General features: G+C 40.0%; 2 protein-coding genes across 7 annotated transcripts in view; one reads left to right on the forward strand and one right to left on the reverse strand.

The window, feature by feature from the left end:
- The window catches only part of LOC144053471 (genetic suppressor element 1-like), an 83,298-nt gene extending 65,332 nt beyond the window's left edge, over positions 1-17,966 (forward strand). For 5 of the 6 annotated variants that reach the window (XM_077567943.1, XM_077567945.1, XM_077567944.1 and 2 more), the window contains exons 7-16: positions 148-383; positions 1,866-2,091; positions 7,285-7,769; positions 7,823-7,935; positions 9,197-9,473; positions 10,633-10,755; positions 12,472-12,819; positions 13,118-13,372; positions 13,802-13,905; positions 16,844-17,966. In XM_077567943.1, coding sequence (XP_077424069.1) covers positions 148-383; positions 1,866-2,091; positions 7,285-7,769; positions 7,823-7,935; positions 9,197-9,473; positions 10,633-10,755; positions 12,472-12,819; positions 13,118-13,372; positions 13,802-13,905; positions 16,844-16,984 — 2,308 coding nt within the window. In that variant the 3' untranslated portion in view covers positions 16,985-17,966. The remainder of the gene's footprint in view (positions 1-147; positions 384-1,865; positions 2,092-7,284; positions 7,770-7,822; positions 7,936-9,196; positions 9,474-10,632; positions 10,756-12,471; positions 12,820-13,117; positions 13,373-13,801; positions 13,906-16,843) is intronic. The other variant, XM_077567949.1, reaches the window with a different exon arrangement.
- A 362-nt stretch (positions 17,967-18,328) lies between these two features.
- LOC144053772 (dynein light chain roadblock-type 2-like) lies at positions 18,329-20,902 on the reverse strand. Its single transcript, XM_077568576.1, has 4 exons — positions 20,328-20,902; positions 20,100-20,175; positions 19,478-19,645; positions 18,329-19,234 (listed from the first exon to the last, which is right to left on the reverse strand). The coding sequence occupies exons 1-4, from the start codon at positions 20,328-20,330 to the stop codon at positions 19,179-19,181; spliced, it is 303 nt and encodes a 100-aa protein (XP_077424702.1). The 5' UTR covers positions 20,331-20,902; the 3' UTR covers positions 18,329-19,178.
- Between the last annotated feature and the right edge of the window lie 1,432 nt (positions 20,903-22,334).

Below are 22,334 nucleotides of genomic sequence, written 5' to 3' on the forward strand. Positions count from 1 at the left end.
CCTCATGCTGGGTGTTGCATCTCTCACCCTCCCTGCCTCCTCCTCCTCTCTCATGTGTTTATAAGTGTGTGTGTGTGTGTGTGTGTGTGTGTGTGTGTGTGTGTATGTGTGTGTGCGCGTCCTCACACTTGTCAACCTCCCCCACAGGATGCAGATGGAGAATGAGCTTCACCAGCGAGAGAGGGAGAAAGAGCGGGAGGAGGAGAGGGATCGAGAGCTGGACAGACAGAAGGAGAGGCAGAGGGAGAGGCAGAGGGACAGACAGCAGCAGATGGTCAGGGCAGCGGAGGGCCACGGATACCTGGCCGAAAGGCCGCCTCAGAGGGCGCCTTCGCTGGAGGACAGGGCCAGGCCAGGGGAGAGGCTGACCCCCAACAGGCTGGGTACCCACAAACTTTTATTTGCGCTCCTTTCACGTGGACTGGGATGAGTTGGAGCAAGTTCCCCTGGTAAAATTTGCAAGCATCACTTAATAAAAATAAAATCCGTATCTCACTGAGCAGCCAGGGTGCGCACACATAGGGAGTGTTCACTCTAAAAACAGTTGGGTCAAAAATAACCCAATTATGGACCGATCCACTTTATTTTGAGTCAAGAAATTGGTCTTCTAGTGTAAAACAACTCATAAATATTGGTCAGATACTTTACTTTTTTCCTTTTCTTCATTTTGCAAAACAACACAGAACTGTGGGTCAAATTGACCCAAGTAGAGGATTGGTCCATTTTTGACTCATAGTTGGGTTATTTTTTACCAAAGTGTTTTTAGTGTGTTGCTTTTTTGGCATGCTCCCTTCAGTGTTCAAAACGTTGCAAAGCCACTTGCCACACTCTCTCAAACTCTCTTTATACTCTCAAACTGTTTTTTTATTGTCGCAGAGAAATTTTAAACATGTTCAATATAAATATGATTTCTGAAAATTTGGATTTCTGTAGTCTATACAATAAATTTGAATTATTATTAATGTATTTATTAATGTATTTGCATAATTATTTTATTTCGTAATGTGTTTATTATATATGTGTATGTTAATGCATAATATAATATGTAATATAAATAATGTAATATATTATTTTAATGAGTATTTTATTTAATGTTTTATTCATTATATATTAATAATAATTTCCTTTTTATTGATTTTATTGACTTGTAATTTGTGTTATTTTCATTATTTGTTACTTCTTTAATTATATATTTTTAAATGTTTTAATTATATTTACATGTTATTTCTTAATGTGTTTATTATATATGTGTATGTTAATGCATAATATAATATGTAATATAAATAATGTAATATATTATTTTAATGAGTATTTTATTTAATGTTTTATTCATTATATATTAATAATAATTTCATTTTTATTGATTTCATTGACTTGTAATTTGTTGTTTTCTTGTTATTTTCATTATTTGTTACTTCTTTAATTATATATTTTTAAATGTTTTAATTATATTTACATGTTATATTACTATAACTATACATATTATTTTTTATTTTGTAAGTTAATATTTAGTAAGCCTAATGTACCCTGCCTACTGCCCGAAGCCAGCTGGGATAGGCTCCAGGACTCGGTACAATAAGCGGTTACGAAAATGGATGGATGGATGGTTTTAATTCAATATTTTTAATTTAATTTAATCTAATTTAATTTAATTTCACACAAGCATCTCTCCAACAAGCAGGCACAGTTTCCATAGTTCTAGGTTACTGAACACATTCATAATTATGACCTGAGATATATTATCACTGTGTGAACTACAACAACAATAAGCATAATGTTGCATCAAACCCTCTGTAACTGTAGTGTTATTGTATACCAAATGTCCAGCGACTGTGTTGACTTTTTTTCCTGAAATTTGTGTCCAGATAAATCCAAGGAGTCGGAGCGCCCAGCTTTCCCAACACATAAACCTCTGCCCTTGAACCTCCAATCCTCCAGGGGATCCGTCCCACACCTGGTGCCCAGTTTGGTGCCTTCTCACCTGGGCAAACAGCACACCGCACCTGCAGGGGGTGGCATCCACGGAGCACTGGCATCTGCTGTCATGACTCAGAAAGTTAGCGAGGAGGCCTGGATGAAAGACAGCAATAGGTGAGAATGATATACTGTTGGAGAGGATTGTGTTGTTGGGAACGTACAAGGAATTCTCTAAATACATGCCAAATTATGATCCTAAAACACTTATAAAGTAGAATCCTTTGAGTGCCCTAACTTAGGAGCTTTTCTAAATTACTGTATGGGAAATCATTTGGTTGATTTTTTTTTCTCTCTAGCAGACACGTCAATATTTTAACACTGACTGTTATTTGGAACTGTTCATAATTCCTTCTGCCTTGACTTTTATTTTTGTACTTTGACACAATTTCAAACATGCATTTGGAAGATTTCATGTGTGTAATTTGCTTGTAAGATAAGGCTTCAGTTTTGCCACCTTACTATAGCCTAGACATGAAGACGGGAGATTGTTGTCACATGTGCTTAACAGCCAGTACTTACCAAAAATTTCTGTAGCTTTTTTAATGTCAGCCTCTCGGCAGCCACCCTGACCAGTTTTCTTCTCATCAGTTCTGGAGGGACGTCATGTTCGTTGTAATGTCACACTGTTGTGCAATATTTTCTTCACTTGAGAGTGACTCTCTGATGACACAGCCATCGTCAGCTTGCTGCAGGCCGGCGGTAGCCCACTGGACTATTTCTCAGAAATAGAGAAATTTGTCCAGTGGTGTGACCAGAATCATCTTGTGCTCAATGTGGGGAAGACAGAGGAGGTGATATTTGATCCAAAAACTGTTGGTGACCACAGGCCAGTCGTCATTAAAAGCAATCAAATCCGCCAGGTGGGTTCATACAGGTATCTGGGGGTCCACATTGACAACACACTCAGCTGGAGGGTACATGTTGGAAGTCTCTGCTCCAAACTCCAACAGCGTCTCTATTTCCTACGCAGACTTAGGGTCTATGGAGTGGAGCAGAGGATCATGCTGTTGTTCTACCGAGCTGCATTGGAAAGTATCATCAGATATGGCATTGCGGCCTGGTACGGCAACCTGACTGTGCAGTCAAGGTCACAGATTGCCGGTCTGGTGCGGACTGCCATGAAGATCATGGGGGTCAGGAATCATCGTTCCCTACAGATGCTTTATGAGTGGTCCGTCACCGGACTGACACAGAAAATTGTTAATGACTCGGCTCACATTCTGCATCATGAGTTCCAGCTACTGCCTTCCGGCAGGAGATTCAGGGCCCCCAGAACCAGGCTGAACCGCTACAAGAACTCATTCCTGCCGACATCCATCAAACTGCTTAACAACTGACATTAACTCAGTACAATAAGATATATGGTGCAATGTTGTGTGTGTGGAATGTATGCAGCCGTGCTGTACATACTCATGTGTATATATATATATATATATATATATATATATATATATATATATATATATATATATATATATAGGAGTGTGTGTGTGTGTGTATATGTGTGTGTGCAGTCCTCATGTATGTACTTCTCTACACATGTATACTTCTGTGAAGACTTCTGGGAAGTCTTCGACTTATTGCTGCACTTCTTATTTAATTTTAATATTATCTCTTTCTATTCTGTTGTTTTCTCTTTACTGTAAACTGCAGCTGGATTTCCGGAGTCCAGGAAAAAGTTCCCCACGGGGAAAATAAAAGTATATCGTATTGTATCGTATCGTATCGTATCGTATGACTATCTTCACCACGTTCCATGGTATTCATTACAGTTAGTAGTAATTACTTTGTACAATTTTCCGGACTGATACCTTTTAACAATGAAATTACTTTGATACGATATGATACGATACGATATACTTTTATTTTCCCCGTGGGGAACTTTTTCCTGGACTCCGTCCAGCTGCAGTTTACAGTAAGGAAAAAAACAACAGAATAGAAAGAGATTAAATCAAAATTAAATAAGAAGTGCAGCAGTAGTTTACAGTAAGAAAAACAACAGAATAGAGAGAGATAATTAAAATAAATAATACACACACACTCCTATATATATATATTGCACCACTTAGTTAATGTCGGTTATTAAGCAATTTGATGGATGTCGGCAGGAATGAGTTCTTGTAGCGGTTCAGCCTGGTTCTGGGGGCCCTGAATCTCCTGCCGGAAGGCAGTAGCTGGAACTCATGATGCGGAATGTGAGTCGGGTCAGTAACAATTTTCTGTGCCAGTCTGGTGACGGACTGCTCATAAAGCATCTGTAGGGAAGGATGATTCCTGACCCCCATGATCTTCATGGCAGTCCGCACCAGACCGGCAATCTGTGACCTTGACTGCACAGTCAGGTTGCCGTACCAGGCCACAATGCCGTATCTGATGATACTTTCCAATACAGCCCGGTAGAACAGCAGCATGATCCTCTGCTCCACTCCATAGACCCTCAGTCTGCGTAGGAAATAGAGACGCTGTTGGAGTTTGGAGCAGAGACTTCCAACGTGTACCCTCTAGCTGAGTGTGTTGTCAATGTGGACCCCCAGATACCTGTATGAACCCACCTGGCTGATGTGATTGCCTTTAATGACGACTGGCCCGTGGTCACCAACAGTTTTTGGATTAAATATCACCTCCTCTGTCTTCCCCACATTGAGCACAAGATGATTCCGGTCACACCACTGGACAAATTTCTATATTTCTGAGAAATAGTCCAGTGGGCTACCGCCGGCCTGCAGCAAGCTGACGATAGCTGTGTCATCAGAGAACTTAATGATAAAGTTCTCAGGGTGTGATGTCACACAATCATTTGTGTACAATGTGAAGAGGACCGGGGAGCTGACGCAGCCCTGTGGGGCGCTTGTGCTTATCAATTTGGGTTCCGAGAGGGAGCTGTTGACCCTGACTTGCTGTGTGCGCTGTGTCAGGAAGGAGTGATACCACGTCGAGATGTACGGGTTCACATTCATCTCCTTCAGTTTACCCAAAAGCAGGTGCGGCTGCATTGTGTTGAACGCTGGGCTAAAGTCAACGAACAACACACGTGCATAAGCTTTAGGGACATCCAGATGTTTGCTGACCAGATGTGTGATGCTGTTGATAGCATCGTCAGTGCCGCGACCCCGCTTGTAGGCAAACTGAAGGGAGTCTAAGTGTGCATCCGCCTCCCCCCTGAGCCGAGTCACCATCAGCCTCTCGAAACACTTCATAACAATGGAAGTTAGAGCCACAGGCCTGAAGTCATTATTGACCACAGAACATTGTTTTTTAGGAACCGGGGTGATTACTGATTTTTTCCAGAGACTGGGAATGGAGTGTGAGTCCACAGATCTCTGGAAGATGGGCTGCCATGCCGCTGTGAGCTCCTCTGCACAGGATTTTAGCAGAAGGGCAGATATCCCATCTGGTCCTGAGGCCTTCTTTGTGCAGACAGACCTAAAAGCAGATTGGACATCATGGGGATGAATGACCAGTCTTGAGTCCTGCTCATTCACTGAAATGGACCTCAGGACCTCCCCACATTCAGAGGAGAAGTTCTGGGTTTCGAATCTTAAATAAAAGTAATTCAGCTCCCTTGCTTTCTGGAGGTCATTTAGAGTGCTGAGACCTTTTTGAGCAGGAGTCAAGTTGGCGATCCTCCTCATGGTGTCCCACGTTTTCTTAGAGTTGTTAGCAGCAAAGTGTTTTACTGTGGACGATTTCTGCAGACCATGGCTTGTGCTGTAAAATGTCAGGAAAATCTCCTAGAACACCCATCCAATCATTTTCTAAACCACTTGGGGTTACAGACACTTTACTGGTGACAGCTGTGTGCTGACTTTCATTTAACTCATTCAAAGCCAAAAACGTATAAATATGTTTTTTAATACTTTGTCCTTCACTCCCGAAAACATATTTATACATTTTTTTTATTGTTTGTTTGTTTTAATACTAGAGCATACAGAAGGCTTTGATACTGCTTCTGACATGAAAAGGTCACTTAAAGCAATGGTAGGTATTACAAAAAACGGCCAGCAGGTGACAGCAGAGTATAAGACATAAGCCAGGGCCATGTTGCAACAAGCTCTTTTTTGCCAGTGTTTTCAACAGGCTTGTGAATAATGAAGAAATTTAGCTTTATTCTAATGCTAAAGGCTGCAAAACGGAAACAGATACAAATATACTTTTTTCCCTGATGAAAGAAGAGACCACTTAGTTAGGTGTGACAATCAGTGGTACTCACTAACTTACTAACTAACTAACTCTAATCTTTCTTTTGGTAGGTTCCATGTTTTTATAGAAATATTCTGTGGGCCTTGCAAAATCAGTCAAAATCCAATAAAACAGCCGGGAGCAAAGGGTGTTGCTTCAGTGAAAATTGCTGCAAGTGAATGAGTTAACATGATTTTGAATGTGATTAATTCTGAATACTGCCACATCCTCAATTACAAGAGGCTGTGCACAATTGTGCAACCACACTACTTCAGTTGTTTATTTTTGCTTCCCCCCTTGAGTAATTGAAGGTGTAGGATTTGTTTTGGCCTATCCAGGACATTTCTGGGCGAAGACTCAATGTTTTCCCTTCAGCCAAGCAGAGGCAAGCTATTATCAGTGGCATATGCAAATTTTAGTGTGCGAACACCCGCTCCTGACTGGTGGATTTTTTCTGCGTAGATGTTAGGAGTTTGATTCCTGTGTCTTGTCTAGGGATGTAACAATATCCAAACATCACGATATGATAATTATCACGATATTGTGGGGAGGTATTTAAAAAAATAAAAAAATAAAAAAAGCTCAGGCTACTGTGTACAAACTTACAATATTGCAAAAAATAAAAAATACATTTTTAAATCATATTGGGGGAAAAAATATTGTGTTTTTATACATAATAACAGCAGTGACGTCTTGTGCTCCTATTGGCGAGTATCATGGTCTATGTACAGTAGTTCACAATGTTGTGTTTGGCTGAAGTAATGTAGTAATGTTTTTTGTTTTGTTTTTGGTTTTATGGAGATGTTGAAAATTATTTGCTGGAATGACTAATTTATATGAGAGATAACCTCCACAGTGGCCAAAACATTCTTAATGACAATTTAACTGCACTAATAAACTAACCGTTAGAGGGTGCTAGAGTAATGGAGTACAACCTCACCTTTTTCACAGATGTGCTGCTTTTAATATTGTGGCATGACGACAAGGATATTGTGGCAATTTTAATATCGCAATATCATGATTTTGCCACTGTTTAAGTCAAGGTAGCATGGTATTAAAGTGTTATAGTGTTTAGGCCAGTAGCTTTGCACTGGTCTAAATAGGTTGTTCTTGTGTGTATCAAAACAGAACAGGCCACCTGAACCAAGGCATCAAAGATGCACCACCATCCCTCGGGGCACCACCTCCTCTCATCTCTCCAAAAGCTCCGCAAACCACACTGTGGAACCCCGCCTCCTTCGTGGACCACCGAAAATCCACCCCGCTGATTCGCCCCCCTCCCGGCCTGACCAGGGTGGACCAACCCCACCTGAGCTGGGGGGAGAAGATGGATGAGATTGCCCGGAGGAGGCCGGAGGCTCCCGAGAGGTATCCCTCGGCGAGGGAGGAGGCCGGCTTGCCCAACAAAGCCGAGCAGGACCTCCTCATCCTCCAGAGACGCCACGCCAACAACCTCCACTTGAGGCAGTGCGCACCCCTGTCAGACCCCAACGCGGGCAGGCAGCGGCAGAGGGATAGCGCACTGGTGTACGACGAGGCGCTCCAGCAACATCGGCGACTCCTCAGCAAGCTGGACCTGGAGGAGCAGAGGAGGAGGGAGGCCCGAGAAGGAGGTGAGCCTAAAAGAGGAGAACTAACAAACAACAGCTGACCATCTTCTCTTTAGGTTATTACTATGACTTGAACGAGTCGTACGACGAGAGCGATGAAGAAGAAGTGAAAGCCCATCTGAGGAGAGTGATGGAGCAACCACCCCTTAAACTCAATACGTCCTCTGAGGTACTGGATTTCAATCGAAATACCATCCCTAGCATTAGTGGATTGATGACAAAATCACCACCACACATTAACAGAAGCTCAGAGGTGTAGATTGAGAAGGAGTTCGTGTTTAAACATCCTGTATTTAAGAAGTGTTTATTTCTGAGTCAAAACGTTGGACAGTACCTTTAAATTAACCAGTTAACCATTATATCCACCTGTTGCCATTCATACTACATAGAATAGATTTAGTAAAGGCCGTATCCCACTGAGCAGCGAAGGCTTGCTGCGATTGTGTGCAAACATAGCAAATGTTTTTTGTCAAGGTTCAATCAAGATTGCAAACGGTCGCAAAGATGTTTGCCAGACTTTCAGTTTTTATGGTCGGCGTCAAATTTTAAACATGTTCAAAATTTCTTTGCGACACGAAAAACAGTTTGACTGTTAAAACTGTGTGGAAATGTCTTTGCAGCCCTGAGCAAAGTCTATCAAAAAAACATTCGCTATGTGCGCACACATTTGCAAGCTCAACCGCTCAGTGGTACACGGCCTTAAATAGAACCAGATTTCACACTGAAGTAATTTTGACAATACTTCACAATGGAACAAGATCATCATTTTTTCCAGTGGACACTGGACAGTACTCTTAATTACGTATTGTTGGGGACATTTTTATTTGGTGGTGCTCTGTAATCAAACTCGCACACAGACTAACCCTCCAATTCGACTTCAGCTCCTGATGTCACTCACTAGGCCTCGCCCCATAAAGGCAATCATTCAACACACAAATCTTTTAGTCTGTGCAGTACTTACATTCTATGAAACCTGTTTATTTAGTTAGGTACATCTTCTGTTATGTTTTTTTTTTTTAAACTATACAATACTCTATTTCTTTATTTAAAAATGTAACAAAAACAATTGCTGCATTTTTTTTACAGGGCTGGAACTGATTAATAGCTTTTCAGTTTGTTTCAATGTAGAAAATTGATTTTAAATATAAGTAATTTTCATTAAGAGCTTGGTCACGGAATGAATTGAACTGATGGGTAAAGGTACCACTGTAATCACAGTAAAAAAAACACACTTACATTTAATTAACACATCTATAATGTCAATTAAAAACTGAGCATTATTATGTTAACCTATTATCTTGTGCAGATGTACCTATATCAGAATAATTTGAGCTATGAGGTTGATCACAGAACTAATGAGGTCCATTTATCACTGTATTTAAAGGTTTATAGTGACTCATTAACACACCTGTGTTCTTCTTTGACTGAAGAAAGTGGACTTCTTGCGCACGTGCGGCCTGGTTACGCTGGCTCATCGCGACGAGCTTCTGCAGCACAAGAAGAGGAAGAGGAGGCGGATGATGCGGGAGCGCAGCACCTCACCGCCGCCAGCTGTGCAGGGGAAGCGCAAGTCTCCCCCTTTGCCGGCCGCCACGCTGACGACGCCGTACACCGCCGAGCAAATGGATGGCGCCCCCGAGCTGCAGGAGAAGAAGGACTTCCTGCGCACCTTCAAGCTCTCCCATGTCAGTGCTCAGCAACGAAGAGGTATGAACATTTTCATTTAGTTGTTTAGCTCAAAGCCAATATTCAGAAAAGATGTACAGTTGAAATTAAAATAAAAAATACCATGTACTGTAAGGAACAAAATACCTTTTCAAGAGTTTACTGTGAACCCGACTGAGTCGTGTGGTAAGATGAAATCCACAAATAATTGATGCTCCCTCTCGAAAGGAGTTTGGCATCGCATAAAGTTGCCAAAAGATGTTGGTAAGGAACTTAAAATGGAGGACTGTAAAGCATTAACTCATCCAGTATGTACACAATCATTAACCCATGCTACATTCACTCATTTGCTCCCAAAAAATGTATAAATACGTTCTATTTTAAATATTACCAGTGTCCCAAAGACGTATTTATACATTTATTTATTTTTATTTAAGCAATGGTAGTTATTGAAAAAACAGCCAGCAGGCGGCAGCAGAGTAAAAGAGATCAACCAAGGCCATGTTGCAACAAGCTCTTTTCCCTAGTGTTTTCAGCAGGTTTATGAACAATGATAAAACTTATATAGCATTATATTCTAATGCTTAATTGCTGCAAAACAAAAAACAGATAAAAATGTACTTTTTTCCTGATGAAAGAAGAGACTCTAATCTTGCTTTTGGTAGGTTCCATGTTTTTATAGCAATAAAACACAATATATGGGCCTTGCAAAATCAGTCAAAATTCAGTAAAACAGCCGGGAGAGAAGGGGGTTGCTTCAGTGAAAATGGCTGGGAGTAAATGAGTTAAGGACAGTTGTTCTGCAGTTGTTACAGTTGTTAAGTAATACACCAATTAATAATACAGATGTCTGTGCAAAAAGTTTGTTTCTTAAACTGAATGTTAATGAAGTCCATTGGCACTGATACCAACTTAGCATTTTGGTTGCTAGATTTAGCAACTTTTCTGAAAATCGTAGTCCCCCAACCCCCTCAAAGCTACTCTCAAAATTAGTTCGAACTTTCAAAAATACTAAAGTGCATGTAGTTTCCCTCTACACAACACACATTCTCTAACAAAAATATAATCTGTAGAAGTTCAGAATCGTTATTTATCTAATAACATGACAAAAATATAAATAAGTCAAACTGTGTTTGCTCTGACCAATCAATAAGAGAGCCAGCACTGTGTCACTCAATTGACATGTTATGTTGCACGTTAGACAAAGAGAAAACTGAGGAGCTGCTGAGGGCCATTGAGAAGAAGATTGTGACGTTGGACACGCTCCGATACAACTCTGAACCTCCGTGTAGCGGAAACACCCCTGCGGGAGCATCCTCGACCAGTGAGACCCTTTGTACTATGCATGTGCAGTGCACTCACTAAGTTCCACCTAAATTGCAGGACGATGATGATTACTGATGATCAGGGACAATTTTGAGCCCAATTCTGCACTTCCAAAACATTCAGCGAAGACACGATTGTTGGATGTTTCTAAAATATTATCCTGACTCCTGTGGTGTGTTACCGATTGATCAGCTGATATTAGGATTTTAAAAATATATATTAGTAATCCACCGGATCTTTGACGATTAAGCACCAATATAATCTTTCTTTCTCATGAACCAGTAAATGCTGTTCAGTAGGGTTGGGTAGAAATTTAGGAAGTAAAAGATAAGCATGGCTGAAAGAACGTTATTCTGTGTGAATTACATCCTTGCCCAGAGCTTGGTCATGGAATGAATTGAACTGATAGGTAAAGGTACCACTGTAATCACAGTAAAAAAAAACGTTTAAAAAAACACACATTTAATTAACACATCTCTAATGTCAATTAAAAACTGAGCATTATTATCTTAACCTATTATCTTGTAAATATGTACCTATATCAGAATAAATTGAGTTATGAGGTTGATCACAGAACTAATGAGGTCCATTTATTTATTATTTAGCCCAATTCTGCACTTCCAAAACATTCAGTGAAGACACGATTGTTGGATGTTTCTAAAAGATTATCCTGACTCCTGTGGTGTGTTAAGTAGGGCCCGACCGATTGATCAGCTGATATTAGGATTTTTAAAAAAAGATATTAGTAATCCACCGGCTCTTTGACGATTAAACACCAATATAATCTTTCTTTCTCATGAACCAGTAAATGTTGTTCAGTAGGGTTGGGTAGAAACTTAGGAAGTAAAAGTTAAGCATGGCTGAAAGAACATTATTCTGTGTGAATTACATCCTTGCCCATTAAGATGCAATGTCTGTAAATTTAAAAATGACATTTTTGACATGTGAGAAATGCGTTTTTGGTTTATATTTTGAAGTAATCACTTCATGGCAAACAAGATAATGGAGTAGAAGAAAGGTGATTTAATGTTAAAGGGCATCATGCAAAAAAACATGTTTTGCTAGAATCTTCTCTCATTATATTGCTTATGTACTATAGACATTTATGGCAGTCCTTCTCAAATAAGAGGGGCAGGCCATACTAGATTAAAGTGTAATTGCGCACCTACTACAGTAGATGGCAGAGGCGCTTTCATTGTCAGTGTGCACACTTACAACAATTTTACAGACAAATTATACTATTTATAGTCACGTCAAAAAAAAATGGGGGGAGGGGGTTAAATATTTTCTTCTTTCTCTCTTTGGGGGGGCACTACCAAAAGCAACTGAGAAACACTGATTTAAATCTGAAGCACGTTTCTGTACAGTACTTGAAAAATCCTCTCTGATGTGAAGTTAAATAAATAAGGACAAAATATTGTGACAAAAGCAAACATTCTACCTTAATGCATAATTGCTGTTATAAGGTACAAAATATATACTGTATATATTTTTCATTCTATATTTCTAAAAAATAATCCACCGATTAATCAGATATCTGACAGTTTTTTTCCTGCTGAGTATTGGAATTGGCATCGACCTAAAAAAAAATCCATATTTTAGGAGTAAATTAAGATGTGCGCTAGTCACGACAGTAACTAACATAACAAACAACACTTGTGATCTAATGTCATGACAATTGCAATATTCAAAATGGTCCAACTTGTCTTTGCAGGGGAGTCCTCATCAACCCCACCTTCCTGCCCGTCAAACGGACATCTTTATCCAGACTCTCCGATCCCCTCCCCTCCACATTTACACAAAGCGAGGCATGCCCCCCGCGACGACACTCTCAGGCAGCCGCCTCCGCCCTTGGCGCCCCACCAACACAAAGCGGCATTCGCAGAGACACCGCAGCCTGACAAGAGGCCGCAGTCGGTCCACAGCGGTCACTTAGTAGCTCCTCTGAAAAAAGAGCCCGGTGCGGGAGTGAATGGTCGCGTACGGCCCTGGGAAACGTTCAAACCAGACGCCTTCGCTCAGCACTTCCACCAGACTGCGCTACAGTCCACACATCACAAAGGTTATACTACTGCTAAACTGCTACTAGTGAATCATAAATGTTTAGTGCCATCTCATGGTAAAACAATTGTTAGGTACTTAAATCCAAGTTTGGGAAATAACAGAATACATGTAATGGCTTTATGTAATCAGGATACACAAATGTATCTATTATTTCAGTTACAGGAAAAAAACATTATTAGATTAGGTGTACACTACAGATTTTTTTCATAGGAATAAAACAGTTGTTGATTTGGGCCCTTGGAGCAACCTTGTCCAGAGTTCTCTAAGCCTGACATTGATGCCACTTTCCTTACCAGGAGTCTCAAACCCGGCGAAGGCGGACAACTCATTTCCTCGCGACCTCTCTCAGCACAAAACACCCCCTAACCACGACGTCCAGTACGTCAACGGCCATCGTGCCCGTTCCCCTCGAGCAGCTCAGGGGGAGCAACTGACCGACGCAGACGTGGATGAGGATGAAGACTCATCCGGGGAGGAGGATGACGAGGAACCACCAAGGAAGTGGAAGGGCATTGAAGCAATTTTCGAGGCCTATCAGGAGTATGTGGATGGTGAGTTAACAATAGGAATGCAGCTTGGAAAAAAGAAAGTGGCCACCTGCATGCTTGGTAGAAACGAATGTAATAAGATCCAGGTCGCTTATGTGACAGCAATTAATATTAAATTCAACATGGAAGTTTATTATAATTCATACCTCGATTCAATATTTTTAGACAATTACATCTGGCACTATGCTCTGTCAGATATGTCAGATTGGATTTAATCTGGATCAACTCCACATTTTTGGATTGACTCACAAATATCCTTAACATGGGATATACAATATTTCAAATGTCATCTGGATCTGATCCAGATCGCACTTCTGGCAGGACCTCAAATCTAACATGGAAAATTTGAATTTAATAGTTTTGGACTCTTAAATGTGCAACATCTGAGGTGATTGTTGGATTTTAGGGGTAAAATAAGACTTTTCCCCACAGAGCGGAGTGTTGAGAGGCAGGTTCTTCACAGTCAGTGCAAAAGACTGGAAGCCCAGAACTACAATCTCAGCAGGACCGCGGAGCAGCTCTCTCTCACCATGGCGGTAGGCACTGACATGCGTTTCTTTGCTTCATTCAATCATTTTTTACGCCTCAATGGAGCCCAAAGTAATTTTAGATTTTGGGGCCCTCTGTTTCTCACAATCATTTTAATTTTACTATAAACTCATTACTGCATAAATTGCAGCTCTGGTAGGGTTGTTTAGATAATCATATTCTCAGCCTGGCAACTCTACACTTGTGTATGTTTTTTTTTTAAGTGGAAGTCAACCCAAAAATATTCTTTACAATAAGTTTTATTCAGCCCCACTAGTGTAAACACAGTATTCTGATTAATATTGCATTTGTGGATTATGAGTTAAGCAGCAAATTCCACCTGTTATTATCCATTTTGCTGCTTAGTGAAAATGACACAGTTGCTCAGTGCTGAGGTAACGAACAATCATGGCTGATCTTCAGAAAACAGGTGAGCCGTGGTTGGTCGTTACCTGTTTCTTGAGCACCTGTGATGTCATTTTCAGTTAACAGCAAGTGGCAAAATGTTTCTAAATGTATTAATTGTACATTAAATATAATTAACAAATTAATCAGACAAAATATTATATTCTTACTGCTAAAAATTGCTAAATTTTCACGTATACCTTTAAAGCAATACACCACTGAAAACTCCAGTATTCGATTAGGCAGTCTATATAAAAAATAAAAGTGCAAATACTATAGCTGACATCTTATTCCCTGATCGCGATGACGTATCCGGTGCGTAAACAACAACGACCACCTTTGTTCATTTGAATGCGATTTTGCTGACGTAATGTACCAAAAAAATGCCATCTTCTATCGCCAAATCCTGTGCCAATTCCGATTGACGAAATCCTCAGCTTTTCAGGTTTTATGTCCTTCCTTGGGGGTTGAGTGGCCTCTCCTAATGTAGGGGTAAGCAGGCTGAGCACAACAAAATGTAGCTTGCAGGGCAAGTAGAAGTTAGCTGGGTGTTTAATAATACCTTAGATTTATATAGCGCTTTTCTATCTAATCAGATACACAAAGATGCTCCACAGTGGTTGCATTATTCGTGGGCTCACACATTCACACTCTGGTGGCGGTAAGCTACTTAAGTAGCCACCGCTGCCCTGGGGCAGGCTGACGGAAGTGTGACTGCCAGTGTATGCCTACGGCCCCTCCAACCACCACCAAACATTTGCACCTTCCATACACCAGTGTGAGTAGCACTGGAGGCAATGTGCAAGTGCCTTGCCCAAGGACACGACGACACATGACTTTGGAAGAGCGGGGATCAAACGGCCGACTTTCTGGTTGCTGAACGACCGTCTCTACACCCTGAGCCACAGCCGCCACAACCGTCCAGATTCCACAAATGACATATTCCAGGTGACAAATGAAAATGGCAAATTGAGTCCCACATACGTCATCCTGGAATATGTAATTTGTGGACGGTCCCTAACGCTTACTCACTATGCGACTGCCGAATACGACCTCAAGTGGCCACAGTTTCATCTTCCCTTTTAGCTGGACTCAAATCTTTGGCGAGTCCCCCGTGGCTGTACTGCTTTCGAAGAAGTGGTTCCATGCTGTAGGCCGTAATACCACCTTTTATGTCTGCCGTGGGACGCAAATGATTCCTCGTGAGTGTCTTTGGAGCCATTCCAAGTCATGTGATTTTATGCATGTTTGCAGTACGCGAACATGTGACTGTCTAAAAATGGCAGCTACTGTACCTAAAATGCAAAAATATCCTAAAAAGTACTATAGAATCATAATCGCTCAACATAAATAGATTTTTGGGGGGGAGGAGTTGAAATGAACCATATCAGAGAATAGCTGATTAGCATTTAATATATTGTGTATCGCTTTAAAGGTTACAATACGGCAATTTAAGGTTATGCTGTTAGCCCATTTACTGTGTTTGCATTGTGTGTAAGCATAATGAGGCATTTATGTGGTTATTTTAAATATATGTGTAATTCTGTATTTTGTGCTCAGAGTGACAATAAACAGCTTTGAAGGCTCTTTTTATATCTGTAATTTGTGCTCACTAGTGAAAGCAAAAAATAAGCCGTGCAACAGCTTGTCTCGAAAAAATCTGATTGACTTGAGGGTCAAGATACATGTGCAGATCTTTCCAAGACTGTTAGGAAATTGGTTGTCACTCCTTGGCATGTGATTAATCTGTGTATGTTTATCTGTTTTATAGTTATGTTATGGTTTTCTTGTATAGTGTATTTTCTTGTTTGTTGTTTTATTTGTTTTATTGTTTTATCCCCATTTTCCCCCTTTCTCTCAAGAGGTGTTACCTCTTGTCAGGCCACAGTTGTAAGAATTTGTTCTTAATCTGTTTTGCCTGGCTAAATAAAGGTTCAATAAAAAAATTTAAATATCAGCATAGCTGAAACAACATAAAAATAAATAAAGTTGAATAATTGGGTTTTAAAAGTATGTAAAATGTGTAAGAGTTTTAGTAGAGCAAATTTAAAAAAACAACCTTAACTTTTTTACGTTATGTCACAGGCCGGCTCATAGCCTGTGACAAAAATGAGGGGACGCAGACAGAATACAGGCCAATAATATGATTTATTGTCAATAATATGTAACTTTAAACAACGAGGAGGATTATGGGATATGAGAGTGTGAATATGTGAAGTGTATGGATGGATGTACTGTAAGTGTATCTGCAATAATCCATCCATCCAACCATCCATTTGTGTAAATGAAACAACAAAACAAAACCACAGACAAAAGGTGTGTTCCCTGAGGTGTGTGTGTGGGGGGGGGGGGGGCATTTATATAGTGGATGAGCCAGGTGGTTCCAATCAAACGGGCCCTCCCATGCCTGCCTGAAAAAAACGACAAGCAGGGCAGGGCAGGGGCTATGACACATGACAGTTAATCTAGTCCTCCTCAATAGTCAAGACGAGTGCTTAGTTGGCTTATGCGTTGTCTCAAACCAAACATGTCCCCCTCCAGGAGCTGGTGAGCCAGAGGCAGCAGGTGCGGGAGGAGCGCGAGAGGCTCCATGCCCAACTGGAGCACTTCAGGAGGTGTCTGACGCTACCCAGCATGCACTGGGGCAGAGGGGAGCATGTCAACTCCCATGTGCCCAGGTGACCTCGGGACGCTATGTGTCCAAAGACTATGCACTTAGAGATCTTAAAGGAAGTCACCCCTTGGACCCAGACCCAAAAATGGACACACCTGTTGCCATGGTTACCACCATCCCGCCACCCCGCACTTCCTTTTACTCAATCTACCCAAAGGATTGGAGGGTAGTCAAAGTGATAACACCATATGAAGACTTTGCACCCTTGCTATGTTTCTAATCCAGTGTTTACCAACCTTTAAACCAAGGCATATCATTTACTTTTAGAAAAATCTCACAGCACACCACCCAACAAAAACATCACAAAAGGTTTATACTGCACTGAATTAATGACCATCAATTGTACCTTATGCAATCTAGTGGAAGGGCCTTTAATTGTGCTGCCTCTCACTTTACGTCATTTGCATATTAAATTGAACAAATATACATTAGCCATCCCCTGCTAATTCACAGTTCAGCATTACCTTTAAAAATAAATTACTTACAGGTTGTTTTATTGTGGGGGGAAATGCACCCAGAGAGTACATACACATATGGTCATTAAGGAGCTCCTCACTTTCATAAAAAAAACCCTGGCAATACGTGCTTCAGCCAAGCAATCACTTAAAACCTATTTCCTGGAGACCTATTATCATAATTAGATGGGAGTTTAGCGCCATCTGGTGGCATATTGAAGAAGTAGTATATAAAGAAAAACAAAACTACACGGCGAGTTTTCCAGCAAATATGGATAGTGAATTCACGAATATATAACCTCTAATAGGCTGGAGATTAAAGGATTTAAAGTGAACAAATAATCTGGGAATGGTAATCTCATGGCAGTGGTTGGGAATTACTGTAACTCATTATAAATTCCATAATCAATTCATTTAACACATGACCCAGCTGAATGGTCAAAGCACACCTCAGGCCTTAAAACGTGAATGGGATGCACTTAAACACGAAACCCTGGTGAAGCAACACAAAACCACAGGAAACAAGTATTGATGAACTTGGTTTTTTTTTTGGGGGGGGGGGGGCGTGAGTGTGTGTGTGTGTGTGGGGGGGGGTGTTCATACATTTGACACTGGTACTTGTGATAGATGAAGAATTTTCTAAGTTTTTGTGATTTTATCTCGAAAAAAAGAGAGAGAAGCCATATGCTGTGTTTAAAAATGCTGCTGGTCAGAAAAAAAAGAAAATGAAGGATGTTGTATAATAAATGTATTGATTAAGTATTGGGAGGCTGGTTGTCATGACAACTGTATGATCACGTTACAGATACTACCTTTACATGCTGAAAGATATGGATGGAACTTCCATACTGTTAGCATCCGTCAACTTTTTTGCCCTTTAATTTGAAATAATATACAATCACAGATGGATAACATTAACAAAAAAACATCTGGAATCCTGCCCATTTATTTAAATCAGCTGTTATCTAATGTATTTTTGGGGAGAATGGGGCGACTGTAAATTTGCAGTGAATTATTTATTAACATATTGCTGTACATGAAAATAGAAACTTGCATTAAAATGTTGCTTCATGACTGAATTTATACTGTTGCAGTTACATTATTTTTTTTTTATCTCACAAAGACATATACATTACATATACATAGTTTAAAAAAACAGCTTATCTAGTCATTATTTGTTATCATTTTGTCATTATCTGTCAGTTGTTTGATATTACTCAGTGCAGTTTGACAACATGGAATGATTGCTTTCCCCCTATCGAATAATCATACATCAATCAAGTTCATCACGTTTTAAAGGAAGCGACATACTGGACTCAACAAAAAGTTCCATCTCAAAATTATTGTGAAGCTAGATCCGCTTGAGCATGTTTTGGGGTTTGCTGAGCACATAATTGTATTCATATCTACACACTACACAACCACAAAACAAACAAAAATGGACACACAGGTTAATTATGTACCTACTGTCTTCTAGTGGAACAGCAGTTAATTGTTCGGCTTGTCACTATCAACTCATACAGTGGTAGAGAAAAAAAATGTACCAGTTGAGTAAATTTGGAAAATTTACCACAACGCACCTGACTTCTCACAGCACACTGGTTGGGAATAACTGATGTAATGGCTCACATGGACACAAAAATCTGCAGCTGCACAAAGATGACTTTCTCTTCCATTCTTTTATTACTGCACATGATTTAGTGTGTTGCTGATATAAACCACCAACATGTGAGCATCGGTCTGTCTCTCATGTACGTGCGTATCGCTCAAATCTCTGGACCAGTATAAGATAATAGGAGTTCTCTGGAAAGAGAAACAATATTTTAAAAATGCCTTCACAGTGGATAGTTAAGATAACTAAAAACAACACAACTGCCTTTTCAGGGCACCAATAGCAGCAGCATATTGTTCCTAAGTACATTTCGGAGTTTGCATTTGTCTACTTTTACGTCAGCAAAAGAGTTGAATCTACTTTTACTATTCTATTTTGTACAGAGGTATCTGTACTTTTTAAAGTGTGAGTACTTTTGCCACCTTTTGTTTTACCTGGTGCAATCATAATTTCTTGATTCTTCGTGCTGATGCGCAACACGACGAGATCATTTTGAGGGTCCACATCTCTCACCGTGCTCCTGGCCATGGCGGTCAGGTGGCGAAGGACATCCGCATACTTGCCAGCCTTGGAGTTGTCAAACGTCGATCGGATAGGAATACCTTGAATTTTAAACAAATGCAAAATATTCATCCATCCATCAATTTTCAACCATACTTGTCCTCATTAGTGTTGCAGGTTAGCTGGAGCTGGTGAACTCTGTGGATTGATTGCCAGTCAATTGCAGGACACACATGGACACATATGGACAATTTAGCCTAACATGAACGTTTTTGGAATGTGTGAGGAAGCTGGAGTATCCAAAGAAAACCAACGTAAGCAAGATAAGAAGCTGGAGTATCCAAAGAAAACCAACGTAAGCAAGATAGAGAACTTCAAGACACCACACAGGAGGGCCTGAGTTGAGATTTGAGATCCAAATCTCAGAAATGGTAAACAATAAACATGTGTTAACCATGAAACCCACTGTGTTGTCTAAAATAAAAATATGCAAATAGTACAGTACAATTACGTTTGAATTATAGGCCTATGTGTGTGCGTGTGAGAGTGTTTTACCATCTGCATTGGCAACTATGGTTCCTGTCACACTCCCATGGGCTTCAATTCTCTGGAGAATTTCCTCAACTTCCGCCTGTAGGAGTGAGTACATATAAATAAATAGACAAGAACATTTCAATAAACACTCTCCAAGCACGTTTTATATTTTATTATAATTATTAAGGAATCGTTATCATAATTAAAATTCAAAATAGAATCAATCCAATTTTGCAAAAATACTTTTACCATCTTGGTAGACGTGACAGATTGAACGCCTGTAAATGTTCGCTCATTGTTGCCTCGCCTTAGGACGGTAGGTATTTACGTTAAAATAATTCTTAATGACATCATACTTGTTATCGTGACGTAACGTGGGACGAATAGAACCACAGTCTGCCGTTATATTACGTTTGCGTGCGTTATTTTTGTGTTTTTACAGTGGGACGGGTAGGTAGTATGTTGAACTCTTCCAGTGCGTATCTGCCGCTGACTGGCTGTCGGAAATGGTTACTCAAACGAGCCACCCGGACACAGATATGAACGCAGATAAAACAGCGCGACTAAACGACGTGCTACGTGGCGGCCATGTTTGCAGGGGTAATTTTCCCATCAAAGGCGTTAAAAGGCTGTGAAAGGTTATTCATTGTTCCCCTGTCATAATTATTCGGTATTAAACGCATGGAATGTGTTGTCGGTTGTCGCCCTTGGTTGCTGCACGACCTACGCGCATGCGCAGCAGATCGCCCAGGCAGCCATTTTATGTTGCCACCCATACTGATAACTTCAATGTGGTTTTCATTGAAACACTGTTAGTGCGTGATTTACACCAGGACCTCTGAAAGAAAGGGAGCCTCTCAAAATAACGAACTTCACTGTTTGTATCAACCATTAAGAGTTTAAGTCACACAGAGGTTATATTTACTGTACATTCTAGTTATTAGTTACAGATTACATAGTCAAAATATCCAAGGAACAAATGCAGTTACAGATTACATCGTCACAATATACAAGGAACACAAAGTATGACTAGATAACTATTACTTCTTCCTATTCCCTTTGAACATGGAAAACTGTGCTTACTGATAACAATGTATATGCTTTCTCATCTTTCTTTTCTTCTTTTTTTTTTAAACTTTCTATTACAATATTTTCTGTTATTTGTTCACATATCATATCCAATAAACAAGCACACAATATTATTTAAATTACACTGTGATTGTTCTATTGTTGTGCAAATAGCATTAATTTGCTTAAATTTTCCCTGATGGCCTTTGCTTTCGTGTTATCGTTCATGGTTCTGACAACATGATGCAGAATTTTTTGGGGAATAGCACTCAGAGCTATGCCTTATGAGAGAAAACATGATTACATGGTTGAAAACATGATTGGAACAGTAAGGCCACGCCTGGACTTTGCAGCAATCATCTTGTAAGGATGTAAATTGAGATGTGATCATTCTGCGAGAGCACCTGCAACCATTCTGCATTTATGGCCACTTTATCATCCATATGACGTAAGATTGTGAGCTGCTTTTTAGCATAACAAAATGCCTTTCCATCTTTCTCCCTCTGTTGGTCATTGTTTTTATTGTTTTCTATTGTTATTGTTTTCGGGTTAATATGCCTTATTAAATCAATTTTGTTGCTCAGTACTTCTGTGCATGTACGATGACAATAAAGATCCATTCCATATCCTGTGGTATATGACACAACTGACTCAAGAAATATAGACAATTTGTTAAATGGTGGGACATGGTGTATGTGTGTGTGTTAATGGGTGAATGTGAGGCTTACGTTGTAAGGCGCTTTGGGCACCATATGGTGTAGTTAAAGCGCTATATAAAAAGTCAATTTACCATTTTACATCATCATAATCATTCTTAGGGGATATGTTAAAGAATACAAACATATCACATTTCTTCCTTTGACTGCAATCTTTATCTCCTTACACTAGCTTTTAATTAGTTGTATTGTTTTTGTTATTGTTATTGCATTTGTACATCCTGTTTTTTATGTTGAAGCACATTGACTTTATGCTTACCATATCAAATGTGCTATACCAATAAAATTGAAATTCCCTGGGACAGATCATGCCAACACGTGACACTTAAATCTAAAAAGAAGCATTTATAATTTGCATTCTTAGCAATGAAATGTGCATGCAGAGCTTCTCCCAGATTTATTGGTACAATCATACGCCACACACTGCAGCATTTTTTTCATTAAAAACAAAAAACGTGAACTTGCCGCAGAG

The sequence above is a fragment of the Vanacampus margaritifer genome, chromosome 6 (genome assembly GCF_051991255.1).
Source record: "Vanacampus margaritifer isolate UIUO_Vmar chromosome 6, RoL_Vmar_1.0, whole genome shotgun sequence".
Lineage (NCBI taxonomy): Eukaryota > Metazoa > Chordata > Actinopteri > Syngnathiformes > Syngnathidae > Vanacampus > Vanacampus margaritifer.